Source organism: Argentina silus (genome assembly GCF_951799395.1).
Source record: "Argentina silus genome assembly, chromosome: 3".
NCBI lineage: Eukaryota > Metazoa > Chordata > Actinopteri > Argentiniformes > Argentinidae > Argentina > Argentina silus.
This window is the reverse complement of record NC_139657.1, coordinates 4,185,299-4,203,594: the sequence shown is the minus strand read 5'-3', so window position 1 is coordinate 4,203,594 and position 18,296 is coordinate 4,185,299. Positions and strand designations below refer to the sequence as shown.

The 18,296-nt window shown below is 43.1% G+C and overlaps 2 protein-coding genes across 2 annotated transcripts; both read left to right on the top strand.

Annotated features, from left to right (window-relative positions):
* Nucleotides 1–1,719: 1,719 nt before the first annotated feature.
* On the top strand, nt 1,720–5,126 carry LOC310802602 (cytochrome c oxidase subunit 5A, mitochondrial-like). Its single transcript, XM_083667066.1, has 5 exons — nt 1,720–1,856; nt 3,053–3,169; nt 3,994–4,115; nt 4,727–4,844; nt 4,969–5,126. The coding sequence occupies exons 1-4, from the start codon at nt 1,784–1,786 to the stop codon at nt 4,838–4,840; spliced, it is 426 nt and encodes a 141-aa protein (XP_083523192.1). The 5' UTR covers nt 1,720–1,783; the 3' UTR covers nt 4,841–4,844; nt 4,969–5,126.
* Nucleotides 5,127–5,944: 818 nt separating this feature from the next.
* On the top strand, nt 5,945–16,530 carry LOC310801612 (AT-rich interactive domain-containing protein 3B-like; the record flags this gene model as incomplete). The annotated part of the gene is made up of 10 exons (XM_083665678.1): nt 5,945–6,001; nt 6,912–7,146; nt 7,663–7,742; nt 11,449–11,523; nt 11,912–11,984; nt 13,535–13,718; nt 14,221–14,465; nt 15,315–15,602; nt 15,918–16,007; nt 16,385–16,530. The coding sequence occupies 10 exons, from the start codon at nt 5,945–5,947 to the stop codon at nt 16,528–16,530; spliced, it is 1,473 nt and encodes a 490-aa protein (XP_083521804.1).
* Nucleotides 16,531–18,296: the final 1,766 nt, after the last annotated feature.

The window sequence follows — 18,296 nt, the reverse complement described above, 5'->3', positions numbered from 1 at the left end:
GGACTTATGCAATGAAAATATGGTCATGTAGTATATAATATATGCCATTTAGCTGACGCTTTTATCCATACATTGAACAAGCGACATATATTGCAGTGAGTCCATACATTTTTCAATATATGGTTCTAGCAGGAATGTAAATTATGTAAATTGAAGGAAGACATGAATATGGATTAATATAATTTATGTGTATTGTTTCCATATCACACTTACGATATTGTGATGATTGTTTGAAGCTGAAGTCGCTACAGTATGAATAGCCTAATAGTTCAGTATTTCCTCAATGCAAAAAAACAACAGTAGTTGGTAAGGTTGATTTTTTATTACAAAAAGTGAATTACATTTGGCTCAATTGCTCCAGAGCACTATAGATCTCAGTAAAATAAACATCTGAGATGGAGCCGTTTGACGGTCGCTGCTGATGAGGACACACACATTGATTTTTGTGGACGAGATCTGTTTTTCACCTCGACACTCACTCGCGCAGCGGGCAATTAGGATGAGTATAAACCGCGCATTGTTCTAGTAAGAGCATAATGACATTGTACATATCTTGTCATAGGCTGTTTTACAAATAAAAACGTTTGTTCAAGAAGGCGTGTGCTTTAGACATGGCCTGGATAATTAATTTGTGTTCAGCTATTATTTGAGATGAAAAAAAGACTAAGATAAACTACAACTCGTAGAGGTAATAAATTAAAGGGATAGTTCACCCAATTTACTAAATCACATATTTGGTTCCGTACCCTGAAATGTGTCTTTGGACATTGTTGCTTCAATCAATACTGGTTCTATTTATCTGGGCACTGCCACTAACAGTATTTTTAATAAAACATATCATACCAAATCACATCTTCATCCCCACAACCCCCCTGTGCAAGTTTCTCTCCTGTAAATAAAAAAAAAAAATATATAAAAAAATCTTTCTTTCTTCTAGCTTTGTGACTGCCAATAGCCCCTGGTCCTAGCATAGATTAATTTTTCTTATGATGACTAATGGACAGATGATTCACTTACTTAATCAAATGTATTTGTTGTAAGTCGCTTTGGATAAAGGCATCTGCTAAATGCCATAAATGTAATGTAATCTGAAATTCTCTGACAAGACTCAAATACTTGATGGACTCAATTACTTTGAGATGATTTGAGAATGACATTTCAAACATGATAATTCAGGTTCCATTGACTTCCATTGTTTTTTGGTTAACAATTATCTTGTAGTTACATTGCCCAGATAAACAGAACAAAAGTGTGGATTGAAGCTTGTCCTTGTCCATAGCCTACTCCTTTCAGGGTAATTAAACAAATATGTGCTTTTACATTTATATTTATGGCATTTAGCAGGCGGCTTTCTCCAAAGCGACTTACAACAAATACATTTGTTTAAGTAAGTGAATCATCTATCCATCTTTTTTTTTTTTTTTTTTTTTTTTAATTATTAACAGGAGAGAAACCTGTACATGGGGGGTAATGGGGGTGAAGAGGTCTTTAGGGGGGAGTAAATTGTAATTTGGGTGAACTATCCCTTTTCTCTCTTTGACACCGGTGTCAAAACAGCTCAATTCCAGGTAAACGTGACATTTGCAACAACAAAGAATAATCGAATATCCCATTACATAAGGCCACAGACATGCACACTTTTACTATGCACAAAAGCCATGTTTTACGAGCATACCGTGCGCAGGCGCATCAGGAGCGTACCTAGGACTGGCGCTGATATTCCGTGCCAGGTCCCGTCACTGTAGCGCTGTAGTAGCTGTTCCGCATCAGGCTCCACCGCATCATGTTCAGAGCTGCCGTCCGACTCTCAGTCTCCGGTGCCCGGAGTTTGACACGAGCACAGCCTGGGTGTTCAGGTATTTGTCCATTTTGTGACCGGTTGTCTTTATTGCATTGCTGGGCACGCGGTTTATCTAGTAGTAGGAGCGAAAATCAGTGTCCACACATGCTACTGGAACCGTTTGCTAGCCAGCTAACTACCTAGCTGGCGTTGCTAACTAGCTTACGTTCAGATTTCCAAAATTCAAAAGTGTCGAAATGAATGAAGTCAGTTGTGGATGAGAGACATATGGTGTATTCTTATCCACTGAAAATAAATGAATTGTCGTAAAGGGTGTTTTAATATTGTAGTTTGTGTTGATGAGTGTCCTTGTGGTGACCCACTATAGAGTGGGGTTTGGGCCTGCACACTGCAGTTAGCCCAGAGCGTCGCTTTTACCTCAGGAGCAGCTAACTTAGCGGCTGTGTCGGTTAGCATGGACACGACTTGCTAACTAGCCAGCTAGCTATGTATGTATACGTTGAGCTGTATACGTTGAGCTGTATATTACGACGGCTATATAAACTGATGGGTGAAACTGTTGTGTAGTACAGTCAGTAATCATTATTATTATTATTATTAGTAGTACTAGTACTAGTTTCAGCATCCCATGACTGGTGTTCTGTAATGTTAGCCAGCTATGTCTCAGATTTGGTAGATAAGTCTACATCTAAGCAATAGCAGTCTATATTTAGATGTATGTTGGCTGAGCAGGCTGACGTGTACAGCTTGCAATATTATTTTTAATGGCTGTTGCTTTTCCTTTCTTCGAAAGCAAAACATATGTATACATGTCCCACAAGTCAACATTTCTGTATCACAAGTGCCCTGTTGGACTGTGTGACCGTGAACAGTTCATACATAGCCAACTAGGTGGGTCATGCAGATACACTGGCAAGGATCCAGCTGGAATCCGTTCTGGCCAGGAACCTTTCCCAGTAAAACTGAGTGTACATACCTGTCACTATATACTGTCATATTTGTCTTTCCAGAAGAGATGGCAAACTATTACCCTAATCGCACTAAAGAACTGCTGAACTGAGCCAAGCTGTAATGTGCTGGCCTGGTTATGCATTGTGCCACCATAGTTACTCTAACAGTTGGAAAGGACAAAGTGAAAAACAAATATCAGAGCATAGTATAGTTGGGATCGGCCCTGTAGTATGTAAAGCCTGTACATGTTTGTTCAGTTACCAACCTCACACTTTGGCTGACCTGTTATGCTTTCTGCAGCCCCTTTGGCATCAAGGTGTTACTCGCATGGCAAGCAGGAGACGGACGAGGAGTTTGACGCCCGCTGGGTCACCTATTTCAACAAGCAAGACATTGACGCATGGGAACTGAGGAAAGGTGAGTCCAGAAGCCTTTTCTCAAATGTTAGGAACATGACTCCTCGCGCCCTCTCCTACCTCCTCCACTCGCTGCTGAAAACACATTGGAGGAGAAGATCTAGGTTCCCCCCCTTTACATATTCTCCTCCAATGCTTTTTGACGGCGAAGCGAGTGGAGGACAGAGGAGAGGAGAGGACACAAGGAGTCGTGTTCCTAACAGTTGTTGTGTTGAGTACCTGGCCAAAAAGAGTACTTTTTTTGGTATATTATTGGAGTAATCGGAGAGGATTTCTTTCTATACTCCACTGGCCTGTTTATATGCCTGTAAACAATTGTCTGTAACGTAAAACGTCTGTACTGATCTTAGTCTTGTATCTGACAGACAGTCATGAGAGATCCAAAGTACCCCGGCTAAAATGTGCCGTCCTATCGTTACCTTGGTTACAATGTGTAGACTACTTGTAACTGATGCAATAAATATGTCAATTATTTTTGTGTGTCGTGTCGGAATGACGCCACCTGGCGTAAGACAATGCACTCCCGGTTGTCAGATTACCAGTATCAAATCCTAATTCAAGGATACAAGTACAGATAAGATTATTACGAGAGGCACTCCCCATATAATATAATGAGTAGTATGGTTTATAATGACTCAGATATAGCGTACCGAGGCAAATGTTCCACACAGAAATGCTATTGTTTACATTGGCAAATTTTGAAGCCCCTGCGGAGATCCACAGAACCCAGTGTCTCAGTCATGAAGATGGATGTTTGTGTTTCTTGTTGTTTAATTGGAGTCTACCGCCTCTTCAATGATCTAACGGACTAAAATTGTTTCACAGGGATGAATACGTTGATCGGGTACGACCTGGTACCTGAACCAAAAATCCTTGAGGCAGCCCTGCGAGCCTGTCGGAGGTTAGACGACCTGGCTAGCGCTATTCGTATCTTGGAGGCTGTCAAGGTGAGTCGGATGCTCTTCTGATCTGAACATGAACAACTCACCAACTGCCAAAGAGTTCCGGAACACTCACCAGTGCCATAAGTGTTCTATGTGGTGTTTACCTAGCAACAGTACTTTGATTGGCTACAAAATGAAGCATCATCATTTATGCATTTTTTTGGTGGATAAAGTCACTTTTTGGCACTCTAGAATGCTGACAATTTGAGCGACTTTATTCTGCACTGAATGAGTTAAAGCATTAGCACTTTACATAGAGGGAGGCATATCCTGTTTGGGGTTTGTGAAGTATGTATAATTAGAATCAGTTGTAATGAAAGCGTGTGATCATTACTTTGGCACTGGGGGGGTACGGGTAGAGGTACCCCCAGTGCTTTGCTCTGATCCTGGGGGCACTAGATAGATTTAGTGCACAGAGGATACTATGAATGGTACATTGATGTGTCATTATGACAAACAACCTTACTCCTAAGCATTTTACGGGTTATCTTTTCTGCAAGTGCAGCATTGTGGTTAGGTGAGGGTAGCACCTAAATGTATTGCATTTTACCTTGCTCCTGCAATGTCAGTCAAAGCTCTGACGTGCTGTACCTGTGTAAATGTTGTTTCCTCAGGACAAATCTGGCCCTCATAAAGACATCTACCCATACCTTCTTCAAGAGCTCCAGCCAACGCTAGATGAACTTGGGATCTCCACACCTGAAGAGCTTGGCATTGACAAAGTATAGAAGGGTGCGGATATGTACTGTCTGGACTTCTTTATAGTCTTTATATGTATATAGTATATATCTGTATAGTCTATATATCAAAATCAAGCCCAATCTAACAGAAATTATTTTGTGTTTGTCTCTTACAGTTTTCTAAGGACTGCTGATGTCACGGAAACCCAGCACTTTAAGTCGTTTGCCTCGTCTGATGATGTGATATTTAACTTGACCTTTATTATGTTCTTTTGCTTGTAAAATATTGATTGACTGACCTAATAAAGGAAAAAATATATCTTTTAATGTGTCACCAAGTGTTTCTGGGTATCGGTTATTCATGGAGTTCATGGTGTCTTGTGTCTTGAAGACTTTTCCCTTGTCATTCTTTATACATGAAGTGGTATTTGCACCGCATTACTGATGTCCCTGAGGCATAGGAAGTCCTGCGTTCATGAGGTAATAACAGGTGTTGTCCACCTGAGTGCAGAATTGAGTCATGAATGGAGTGAAAAAGTGTTTTCATTGAGGGGAAAAATACATGATGAAATTAAAAACAACCCACACAAAAAAATATAACCGGCCAGTTCACAGTTTTATTTGGCGTAATGACCTAAAAGGAAGACTTTTTGTCGCAAATGATTTGAAAGCTATTAATTAGGCTACTGTAGGGCCTACCGATAGATGTTATGATAACCATGTGTTGAATGGTGAATAGACCTGTCTTACTTATGAAGTAAGACCAATCCTACATAAATCACGAGGCTAAAACAAACATACAACAGTCTGCTATTACAAGTGAATACAAACGAATTGCTGTACTACTTGGCCGCAAACGATACGGCACAAAACCACCAATTTACTAGCATGGGGCGGGCCTTGACTCATTGAAGTTGAGGGAAAGACAATCAAGGATGTTTGAGTATCCATGCGCAGTGGTCGGGGAGGTGAGGCCGGGCATTACCCCCTAACAGCCTCGCTCGGTTTAACCACAACATACTTTATTCTCCTGGGCATTTATATGCATTTTGCTGGAAGAATATATTGGATAAAGTCATGTGAATTGGATTTTGCCCAGGCGAGAGAGCGAGTGTTAACCAGAAAGGAGGGATGGATAACTCAAAGGCGCAAATGGTGAGTCCCGATCGCCTGTTTGGCACGGTGGCCGATACCATCGAGGTTGATACTGTAATGAATTAGGTAACAACTGATGTGGAAGGGATCTGTTATCGCTACCCTTCTCACGAAGAACTCGATTTATTATTATTATTTTTTTAAAACAATGTTAATAACCATTTGTATTTACAGACTTGCACTCTGTTTGTATGACTCTACTCGTTTTTTAGAACGGTAGAGGAACACTTTCTACCATTGTACACGTCACGTTTTGCCCACCAACAGCTTTTGGAGACACTACAATGTATCAAAGTCGAACAGAATGTATCAAACAGATCGATCCAACTGATTTCATGATACACTTTTAAAAATATCCTTCATTGCGGCACTATATCCTCTCTTTAATTAGCCTGCTATGTGGACGTTAATGAATTTAAGAACTTAAAATAAGTTCTCTGCGTAAATTGTTTAAATGTTTTAATCCGCATAGATTCATTATTGTGTTATTATTGTGTTAGTTTGATCCACTGCAGACGTAGTGTATCTTACATTTTAAATTAAAATGTGAGGAACTATGTCGCGAATGGCAAATCAAACCAGATTGTTTATTCTTGCAATTTGAAATGTTCGAGCGTGCTGACCACAGCTTAAATAATAAAGTTGTCCTACTGTAATTGATGTCTATGGACATGCTCTAATTATCCAAGAAAATATGTGTCCCGCACATTTTTGTTTACATCGAATACCGCAAAATATATATAATTAAAAGCAAATTTGAGTAATGGTTTTTGTCTTCGCCCGCCGCCATTTAACTTTCACAGTTTAGTAATTCTGGATAGCCAACAGGGTCCTCCCACAGCCAACAGATCAGAAACAAACACAGTCGTCTATACTTGCGTTAGGAATGTCGTCTATACTATGCGTTAGGAATACGAACACCATTAACGTACACTGTTTTAATCTCACTCCTTTCCCCACACAGCCCAACTTATCCCAGGACGGTGGTCTAGGAGGTGGGTGCCTCCAGAGTAGTCCGGTTGGGGTGAGGCTGGGGGCCGTAATGGAGCAGCTCCAGAGACAGCAGGAGGCCAAGCTGGAGATGGACCGCCAGGAAAAGCACCTTCGCCAAGCCCAGCTCTTGTTTGCTAAGCATGTGGCTGCAGCCAGAGTCACGGGCACACCACTAGAAGCAGCGTTCCTTGGCAAAAGGGTGGAGGGTAGGACTCATCAAATAGAGCAACAGACAGGGAGTTGCAATCAGGGCAGTGTGGATATAGAAAATGAGGGTGAGGAGGGTAGGAGCCAAGGCTCAGAGGGAGAGGGAGAGGACGAGGATGATGATGGTGATGAAGAAGAGGAGATGGTGGAGGGTGAAGAGGATAGTCAGGATGATGATGAAGATGGACTGGATTATCACCATAAAACTCTTCTACAACAGAAGGCTTCCTCTTCTTTTCCCGTCCCTCCTCCTTCAACAATGTCCCCCTCCAAGGCTGCCAACCAGCCGGCCACATCACCGCCTTCAACTTTAAAACAAGAGCCTGAAGACAAGGACCTGTCTCCCACAGAGCGAAACTCATTCACATCGCCCGATGGATTTGCCAATTGGGGCTACGATGATCCCTTAAAAGTAAGTTGTTTTTAGAAATGATTCAGCCAAGAGTTGTAAAAGGTGTGAGAACAGGGGCCTGATCTGTGTCAGCCTGTGGCCTCCTGCATTCTCACATGTGTAGGGAGAAGTGTGTCCTTCTGGCACAATGCCCAACGTCAGTCCCCTGAGGTTCCCTACCTCTTCAACTTCATTTTACCTCAAGTGACTTAACTAAGAAATGGTTCATGGCATAAGAGGGGGCTAAGCTTTTCTTGGCCTTTGTCCAAACCACACTGTTTGAAGTGAGGCGTTAAGCAGCTGGTTGAGTTGTAATAGGCAGGGAGTCACAAAATATGTAGGCTAAGTTTATTTGTACTTGTTCTTTTTTTTTTTGTATTTAACCTTTTCAGGAGAGCCCTGCTTACAAAGGCACAAGAGAAACAAAACAAGAAAGACATTTCAAACTAAATGTATGGGTAATGGAAATCAACATATTTGAATGAATAAATAAATAACAAAACCTTCTCAGAATGCGGTTTTGGATGCAAACACAAACCAGAACAGATACAGTATATCAGGTATAGATGATTAAGACTGCACGCTTTAGAAAAAGCTTAAGTTGAGTCTAGAGAATAATGTTGGAAGCATTAAGAATTAGCCTACCTGCCTTTTTGTTCCCTTCTGTCTTTTCAATTCCTTTTAGAACCTGATTTATCTGGCCACAGTTACAGATCAGATGTCTTTATTGAAGGATGGGGGTTGTGGAAGTGGTGACTGGTTTGATTGCGCTTTAAAGACTACCAGATGCCATAAAAGTATCTTATGAAAGGAGATGGAGGATGGGTCCCCAAAGTTTCCCAGTTAGCCTAGTTAACCTACCTAGTTTGAAATGGCTAGAATATATTACACACGGCTTACATTGCAGAAAAGTTCTTGTCTTCAAGGCTTATATATAATATATATATAATATAATATATGCCATTTAGCTGACGCTTTTATCCAAAGCGACTTACATTGCAGTGAGTGCATACATTTCAGTATATATGGTCCCAGCAGGAATCAAACCCACAACCAAAGCGTTGTTAGCGCCATGCTCTACCAACTGAGCCACAGAGGACCACAGAGGCTTAACTGCCTAATTTTATAAACGTGTTTCACTATGGTCCCCTCATAGATGTGTTTCCCTTTGTGTAGGTGTGACCTGTTAGTACCATGTGTCCCCTTCACTGGCCCCACTACACTAATCCCACAGTGATTAATGAGGTTTAATCACAGCCTGTGGACGGTGGCCCGGCCCGACTGGGGCTCTCAGTTATGTCCAGCCCATCCTGTTATATGCTCAGCTTCCCCTGGTAAAGCTGGTGTTTGTATATATATATATATATATATATATATACACACACACACACACATATATATATATATATATACACACACACACACACACACACACACACACAGCGTAGGTGGCAATAGGTCCATAATATCCTCGCCTCCATTCTGCACAAGACTTAACGTTGAACCCTATGTACAAATGGTCTAATTGTTGAACCAGTGTACGAATGGTTTAACAGTGACCAGATTTACCGTAGGATGTCTGTGCTGCACTGGGTTAGGGAGGGCTCATTTTAATACTTATTGAACACCCTTGCATAATTTGTCTGTCGCTCGGCAACGCTTCGTGGCAGAGCTTGGCACAGCTGCAAGTGATCAATAGGGATTATATAAGGCTCTTGACTGAGAATTGTTTTTATTTTACCCTCATCTACAGTGTGGGATTGATCAGGACCAACTAAGACTAAGCTGAGACCAAGAAACCCTAACGGGGAGATAGTTTGGGGTTCTGCCTTTTGCATTGCGTCGCCCCCCCCCCCCCCCCCCCCCAATGGAAACATTCCACATGTAATCTGAGTTCTTCTCATTCATCAACTAGTTAATTTAGAAGAACTCCCGATTGGTTTAAGTTCCAGTTGTGTGACCTTTTTAATTCATTTCACTTCAAGAGTACTTATTTTTAAAACGCTGATGCTGATGATTATAATTATTTATAATTTCTCTTTTTTCCTTTCCTTTGTTCTCATGAAAACATATGCTATGGCTTTGAAGTTGAATGTTAGTCTTTTAAAGGGGCAGAATGTGCGTGAGAGTGGTAAGAGTGACCGTCCAGGGCTTGACCCCTGTTGCTCCACCGTGATTCATACACTGGTGGATAAAGAGCCCAATCTGCAAGCACAGCAAGGGGCCAGATAAATTATTTTGACTCTGATGGGAGTGGAGGAGCAATAATTTGATTTGGATTAAAGATTCAACCCTCCTGCTGTGACTGCTAAGTGTGTTTAGGGATAAGATTTCACTGGTGCTGTGCTGGAAAAGCTGCACAGCTGCAGTGCAGCTCATTACCGAGAGCAGAGTCACTTTGGGGTTTGTGATGTATTGCACTAGGGTAGCAAATAGCAATGTACCATCACAAAGCAAACAACATAGAATTGTTGGTTAGTTTTGATATGTAGGCTTTAGTTGGAAGTGGGCGACATTTATGCAATTGTAGTCTTTTAGATGGTTAATACATATTGTATGTAAGTAACTATGTTTGATTAGACCTAGGCCTATATGACTCTATGAATTAATCGGTGTGTGAAAAGTAACAACTGTTTTATAATGCTTACCCTGAGATCTGCATTCTACACTAAATGTTGGCCCGGACGCTTGTGGTAAGATGGGTCAAGGGGATTCCTAGAAGAAAGTAATTACTTTGATGGCGATCGCTGAGAGGTCTTTGTCAATAGATCCGCAGTTGGTCTCGAGGTGTCGTCAATAAGGGGAAGGGTTCTTTTTAGTTTCACTTGACGACCAATTGACTCAGATGGTCGTCTGCTTCCGCCCTCAATGGATCGACTGCCTGGGAGTCAGACGGCCATTATTAGAATAACTTTGCCTCAGCCATTAAATGTGTTAATGGCTGTAATCAGGGGTCAGTTGGAGGTTCACAATAGATTTTTATGTGACTGTGAGGATGGACGGTACCTTAAGGCTAAAAACCCAGGGTGAATTAGATCAGGAGCCCGTTGTTTGTAGAAAATCAACATGTTTTTTTTTGTGTGTTTAAAAAAAAAAAAAAAATATGTTTATAGCGATTTCAGAATTATCTTCAGTTATCTTCTTCTTTTTAATAATCTTTTATTTTCTATGTGTTTTATTCACACACTGTCCCTGTCATTCCCAATACTGCCCAGGAAAGAAGAGACAATACATCCCAGCAGGCGTTTCCACACAGTTGCACCCAGGGCCTCCCGCTGCTCTCTACTCAGCATTCCATACCCTCCCAACTGTCAGATCAGATATGAGGAGGAGGCCGGGCTCATATTAAACTGCTTAATGAGCATGGCTCTTTTCATTACACTCCATGCGGCTATGGCCAGCGCTACAATAGCCATCTCACACCCTTGATGAACTGTATTGTACTCGACTGCATACAGTACACACCTGCCAGGGGTAATTGCCAAACCAAGCTGCACCCGCCCACCCACCGCCCGCCCCCAGCGTTTAAGTCACTCTGCTGGTTGACGTAGTTTTGCTGCTTGGGAAGAGAAACAGGTTCAGTCACCATGTGGGGCAAGGACACTGTGTCCTTGAGCTCAAAATGAATTTCGCCACTTCAATGGAAACACAGTGTCACATGGTAATCACGCCATGTAAAAAGATTTGAATGTTTTGTTTACTTTATATATATATATCTTTTTTTTCTTTTTTTTCTTTTTTTCTTTTTCCCCCCATTTACTGCCTCTCCCTGAACTCTGAACTCTGAACTATGATGTAAGCCTAGCTGGTAGAGAATTGAGAATTTGGGCCAAAGAGCAAAGGTCAAACCCAGAGATGCTAGATGAAGATGTGGCCGTTGTGACCCCCATCCTCTCTTGTCTGTTTATAGAAAGGAAGTGTGTGCTGGGCCGAGGAGGCTGAAGGAGGTCGTGGAAGGGGAGAGCCATCCAGAGACTTTGCCAAGGTAATCACGTTGGGCAGATGTGCTGCATACTGCTGACATACTGTACCAGTCAAAAGTTTGGACACACCTTCTCATTCAATGGTTTTTCTTTATTTTTTATTGTTTTCTACATTGTAGATTAATATTGAAGACATCAAAACTATGAAGGAACAGATACGGAATTATGTAGTAAACAAGAAAAGGGTTAAACAAACCAGAATATGGTTTATATTTTAGATTCTTCAAAGTAGCCACCTTTTGCTTTGATGACAGCTTTGCACACTCTTGGCAAGGTGTGTCCAACCTTTTGACTGCTGACATACTTGCACAGCACATACTTGACTGTAGCTCTGTCTGAATACAGGTTGAACTATGTTTACATGTTAACAAAGTGACCTTTCACCCCCAGCTTTATGAGTTGGACAATGACCCAAACCGGAAGGAGTTCCTTGACGAGTTGTTCGTCTACATGCAGAAAAGAGGTAACAGGTCCAGTACTTGCTTAGCGAAGCCATGTAAAAACAGCTTCAGCGAATCCCTCTGCATCCCTCACTGAGAGTCATGTGCAACGTAAAAACAACATCATTGCCCTCTTACCAGAACGGTTTCATGTCATTTCATGTGAAAATCATTCTGTTCTGGACAAAAGGCCTTTTCTCTGTCTGAACCTCATGCCCTGAGAGGCCTTGTCTGTATTTGAGTAGCTGCCTGAGCAAACAGAACCATTTAACCCTGCTCTCTTATTTATTTATTTTATTTTTATTTTTTAAAACGTTTTTTGGGGGGGAGACTTTTTTCAATGAGCACAATCTAAACCGGAGCTGCATGAATGTCACTTATGACAGTTGGACAATTAAAATGTTATTCAACATTTTGCTAGGTCATTTTTATACCCCTTTTCTGTAGATAACCTATGTAACCTTACTCTGTGTATCTTGTGTGTTTAGAGGGTGGGGTCTGTGTATGGAGAATGGAATTGGGTTAAGAGGCCCACTCTTACGTCTAACTGAGGATGATCAACTAACGCACCCCTCCTATCATACAGGAGGAGTGAGGAACTGTCGACCAAAAGAGACCCGGGGGGGGGGGAGAGGGAGAGAGGGAGGGATGCGGGGGGGGGAGGACAGAGACAGACAGAGACTGAATTGCCTGGGAGTGATGACTATATTTCGCACAGTTCTAATGTAGAAATGACAGTGATGTATGAACATATGTAACATAACCCCTTTGTTGTCTTGTTAGCCACGAGACACTTAACTCCACTATCACAGTCAGCGGTCTCAGATGGTCATAAGCTTCCCTACGGTTTGCTGATCTGGTTTCATAAGTAGAGCTGCAGAATACTTGTGTGTGTGTGTGTATGTGTATGGCGTGTGTGTGTGTGTATGGCATGTGTGGGCACATCTAAAGTAAGAAATAATCTCAACCCAGTAAGTGCCGGTTGAGCCCACCTCATTAATTGGATTTATTCTAAGGTAGGATTGACCGTCAATCCTGGATTGACAGGCATTGGTGATCCTTGAGGCTGCTCTGACCCTCATGTTGGCCCCTCCCCTTGCTGCATAACCATTGCCATAACAACGCAGCAGTGTGGATTAACCCCTCCACCCCTGCAATCCCCTAAATGAGCTTCGTTAGAGAGACATATCCACACAGATTAGGAGTCCTACTCAACCACCGCTCTTCCTAACGTCACAGGTGGGCTGTAGTCTCTCACCTACTGATTTGCTGACCTCCACCCCTCTCCTTGCCCTCCATCCACATGCTTGGCAATTAAGACTACGCTGTGTCCCCTTCTATCCCACGTTCTGTTGGTTTTAATCTGTGTTTTGGAGGAGGGTACGGTTTTCTCTGTGTACGTTACAAACAATATCACAAACAGTGTTGTAGGGCCCATGGTCTCATTTGTTATGTCAGGATGTGTTTGAGGTCAGTGGTGTTGGCTCTCTGACCTCACTGATCAAATCCTCCAGCTCCTGCCATCTTGGCTCCATAGATGCTGAGTTGCACGTGTTCGACCTGTTCTCCCCAGGGACCCCGGTCAACCGTATCCCCATCATGGCCAAGCAGGTGCTGGACCTGTACATGCTCTACAAACTGGTGACGGAGAAGGGGGGCCTGGTGGAGGTCATCAACAAGAAGATCTGGAGGGAGATCACCAAAGGCCTGTACCTGCCCACCTCAATCACCAGTGCAGCCTTCACTCTCCGCACACAGTGAGTCTACTCTCTATACCTGCACCAGGGGAGGCTGGTGGTGGTAGAAATCGGAGGACAGGCTCATTGTAATGTATGGAATGGAATAGAATGAGGAATGGTATCAAACTCACATGTTTGATACCATTCCTCATTCCATTCCATGCATTACAATGAGCCTGTCCTCCGATTTCTACCACCACCAGCCTCCACTGACCTGCACACTACTAATACCAGCTTCACCTCTTCGTCGAACCCCACTCACTACTCCACTCGGACGTCAAAGACGTCTGTGTGACTCAGAAACTGGTACTGTTTTGATCGCAGTATCTATGGAGGTGTATTCAAATACTCACTGGCGGAAACAAACCTATTCTCTTTACATATCATTTCCGTTGGTCATTGCATCATTGAGAAATGTCACATCACGTGACGAGTACACCCAACAACGTTATTTTCTGTCTGTGATCAAAACCTAAAGCCAACAGGAACATTCAAGCGCTAACCAGACTTCTCCACGCAGGTATATGAAGTACTTGTACCCGTACGAGTGTGAGAAGAAGGGGCTAAGCTCCCCAGGCGAGCTGCAGGCTGCCATCGACAGCAACCGCCGGGAGGGCCGGCGCAACAGCTACAGCAACAGCTTGTTCCGCATGTCCCCCGGCACAGCGGCCCACTCCCTCCTCTCCCCCCCCAAGATGCACCCCATCTCCACCGGACACAACGGCCTGCACACCTCCCCCAGACCATCGCTGAAGAGAAGTGCAGGTGTGTCTTTTCAACTAGTCCCTACACATACAAACAAAAACGGCCTTATAGTTTAAAAAAAATAAAATTATATAGGTGATGGTGAAGGTGATGTATGCAATGAAGGTGACGTAGAGTAAATTTCAACTACACCCGCGACAGCATGAGATAGAAAACATGCAGGGGAAATTCATATTATTTTGACAGGGATAGGCTCGAAACTTAAAGCCTACAGGAGGTTCGTCCTGTGCAGGGAGTAATTTTCTTACATCCAATCTGCCTGATATAGAGCAGTGTAAGTGTTTAGCTGGTTGGATCATTTCTGTTGTTCTGCTATGATCGCAGCTGCTGCCCCCCGGTGTCAGGACCGTGGCCTTCTCTCAATTGTTAGAAACATTGTCTCCTCGCATCCTCCGTCGTCCACTTGCTTCCTACTCAGGACGCATTGGAGGAGAAGATCTAGGTTCCTCCCCTTAGATATTCTCCTCCGATGCTTGTTGAGAAGAAGCGAGTGGAGGACGGAGGAGAGGACGTGAGGAATCAAGTTTCTAACAATTGAGAAAAAAGCCCATGTGACTACTTTGTGATGAGCGTGAGCCGCTATGCTGTAAAGTCAATGTGGTGTCATTGCGCCCCCTACTGTCCTGCTTGTAGATTCACCAGAGAAGCACGGAAAGTAGCACCTCAGCCGCTGTCATATGAGGCACATGAATTCATAGCTGAAACTGAAAGACACAGAGAAACGCACCGTCCAGACGTCATGCAGTTGTGTTTTCATACAACATAAACAAACTTACTGAACATGTTTTTGAGTGAGTCCGACCAAAATATGAATCTCTCTCTCCTTTCTCCCACTCGGTCCTGTCTCAGAGGAGGGTTCTACTACCCCCATGCTGCCCAACAGGCTGCCCATGGCCCTGACCCTGGGGCAACAGCAGCAGCTGGCACAAGCTGCCACCTTGGAGCACTTCCGGGAGAAGCTGACGGAGAGAGGTGGTGGAGGAGGAGGAGGTGGTGGTGAGGGGCCGGAGAGGAAGATGGCGCGGCTGGCTGAGGAGCAGCAGCGTCTGATGCAGCAGGCATTCCAACACAACCTCCTGGCCATGGCCTCCCACTTCAACCCCATGAAACTCAACAACATGCTCAACAACGGTCACGGTCAGTCCCGTGCAGTCTTACAGAAATGGAATAAGTGTATACATCATATGTGTCTGTGCGGTGTTACCATCCTGTCAGGGGAGGCTGGTGGAGGTAGAAATCGGAGGGTGGGCTCATTTTAATGCATGGAACGGAATGTGTGTTTGATACGATTGCTCATTCCGTTCCATGCATTACAATGAGCCCGTCCTCCGATTTCTACCTCCACCAGCCTCCCCTACAACCTAGTCCTGAGATGGTGTCATGTCTGCTTGGACGTATCACGATATTCAGGGAAATGATTCGCGCGGTGTTCTTTCGTATGTTTGTCCCCAGAGAGCAAGCAAGACCTGTCTCTCAGCATCTCCACCAACGGAGCTGCCAGTATCAGCGTGTCAGTGGAGGTCAACGGCACTCTCTACTCAGGTGGGTGATCCGCCATCTTGTTTTTATCCTTCACTTATACAGGGAGATCTTACTGAGACCTGAGTCTCTTTTACAGAAGAGCTGTGTCATGCTCAGATTACCTGGTTGTGTTGTCCTGGCTGGCTCTCTATATGTTTTGAGACCTTGTTGGAATATCTCTTTCCCTCCCTTTTTGTCATCCGTTTGTAACTTTGAAAATGCTTTAAAAATGTGATCGTTGTTCCTGATTTGTGTTTTATAATGTTGTAATGTTCCTTGTAAAATAGACGTTGGTCTCAATGGGGACTCCCTGCTAAAATAAGGTTAAATAAAAAATAAGAACTACGAAGCCCATAATGCCTTGTGCTCACCATGACCTTGTGTTGTCGTCCCTGTAGGAATGCTGTTTGCCCAGAAGTCTCCCGCAGTTCCTGTGGTGCCTGAGGCCATGCCCCCTGCTGGACAGAGTGGTTTTGGAGTCCTCTCCTCCATGCACAGCCCTTCCTCATCCTCCTCTTCTTCCTCCTCCAAGGGGCCTAACTAAGGAGGAGGAGGAGGAGAAGAAAAAGAAGAAGAAAATATGCTCCTCCAGAGGCTCTCTGACACACACTAGATACCTCTTCTCTTGTCAAGCATAGAACAATCCTTTCCTTACTCACGTTCACTTACATACTGTAGCATACTCCGCATTCCTGCTCATGCACATAAGCAATGGATTGTGGGAAATCAAATGTCACAGGAAAAGCAGGTTGAATGTTTTTTCTTTTTCTTTTTGTTTTAATTCATTTTTATGCTCTTTCTTAGATGTAATGTACCTCAATTCATCTGCTGGGATTCGATTCAAATGTTTTTATCTCTGGAGCTGTATTACACTGGCTGAACTATTGTTCTTCTTATGTGAATGGATGCATTGCCAGAACATTGATCAGTCAGTGTATTACTTTTAAAGTCTCTGAGAGCAAACAGTTTTCCCTCAGTGCCACACAACTGCTTGTGAATTGAGTAACATATTCATGTCAAGTATGTCATGGCTATAGACTGGACCTTTTGTTTATTTTCTGATCAGATTTAAACATTTGGAAGAAGTTCACAAGATACTGTAATAATGGAGGTTGCCGCAAAAGCAGCTTTTTGATCAAAATACTGTATGGTGAATGGGCCAGTACCTAGCTAAACTGTGGAGCTGATTGGTTGTTGTCTTTCTACCTCAGTTGTGATTGGATCAAGCTGTCACTTCTGTTTACATGTGATGTTAGCCATCAATACTACAACATGGATGCCAAAGGGGGCTCTCGATAATCATGTTATTCTCTGTTACTTTTATCTAGCTAACGGAAAACTACAATAATATGAAAAAAAGCCTAGAATACTTTTGGTAGCAGCTCAGAGGGACGGGATGTTTTGTGAACGCAATTGATACACTTCTTACCTCATTTGCCTTTCCATATTGGGAAGTGACTTTCTCAGGAACTTCTGACGGGCCAGGGTGGACAAAATACATCACTGTGGTATTTCATACAGTATACCAAGAGTATATGACCATCTTTAGATCTGAAGAACATTCAGACAGTGGGACACTGAAATAGGTCGTCCTCATACTCCTCCGGGAGTGCGAATGTGCTGATTTGGCCATCTGCATAATTAGGAGCTGGAGGATTTTGTGAACCACTTGGCAGAACTCAGGGGAGGGGAGCAGTTTCCCATCAGGCCTAATTATCTGACAATGCTGTACAATCAGGGCACCACAATCAAGCATACCTCACACACCTCAAATGCACATCACGCCTCAGACCTCCACAGCTGTAAACCAAAGACCTGTGTGTCGTGTGATGAAGCAAGGCTTGTTTTTGGTGTTACGCTCAATGTGTTCCTACGTGGACATGACCTTGAGGAATGTGTGACATATAAAGCCGTTGTATCGTTTCCAAGTTCTTGTGTCTTTGTTCCCGTCTGGTGTGATTTTTTGTGTCCTGATTCTAAAGCTCTGTTGATCTTAGTACGGGTAGTGTTGTATTATGCTAAAAAAATATTTAAAAACCTTCTGGTTTTTTTGTAGTTAAAATCCTCTAAAATGCTGTGTCACCCAAGGGAGACTGGTGGAGATAAATCGGGAGGACGGGCTCATTGTAATGTATGGAATGGACACACGTTTGATACCATTCCTCCATCCCATGCATTACAATGAGCACGTCCTCTGATTTATTTCTACCTCCACCAGCCTCCCTTGTGTGACACAGCATGGTTGTTATGTTACATCAATGAAGCTGTTGCCATTTATGACATAATTTCAACCTACATGTATGACACTAG

What these genes read in the sequence shown, in the direction of transcription:
- LOC310802602 (XM_083667066.1), top strand. Translation starts at nt 1,784, where the DNA reads ATGTTCAGAGCTGCCGTCCGACTCTCAGTCTCCGGTGCCCGGAGTTTG. An exon ending in AGCACAGCCTGGGTGTTCAG is followed by an intron (nt 1,857 to 3,052) that starts GTATTTGTCCAT and finishes TGCTTTCTGCAG; the next exon opens with CCCCTTTGGCATCAAGGTGT. An exon ending in GTATCTTGGAGGCTGTCAAG is followed by an intron (nt 4,116 to 4,726) that starts GTGAGTCGGATG and finishes TTGTTTCCTCAG; the next exon opens with GACAAATCTGGCCCTCATAA.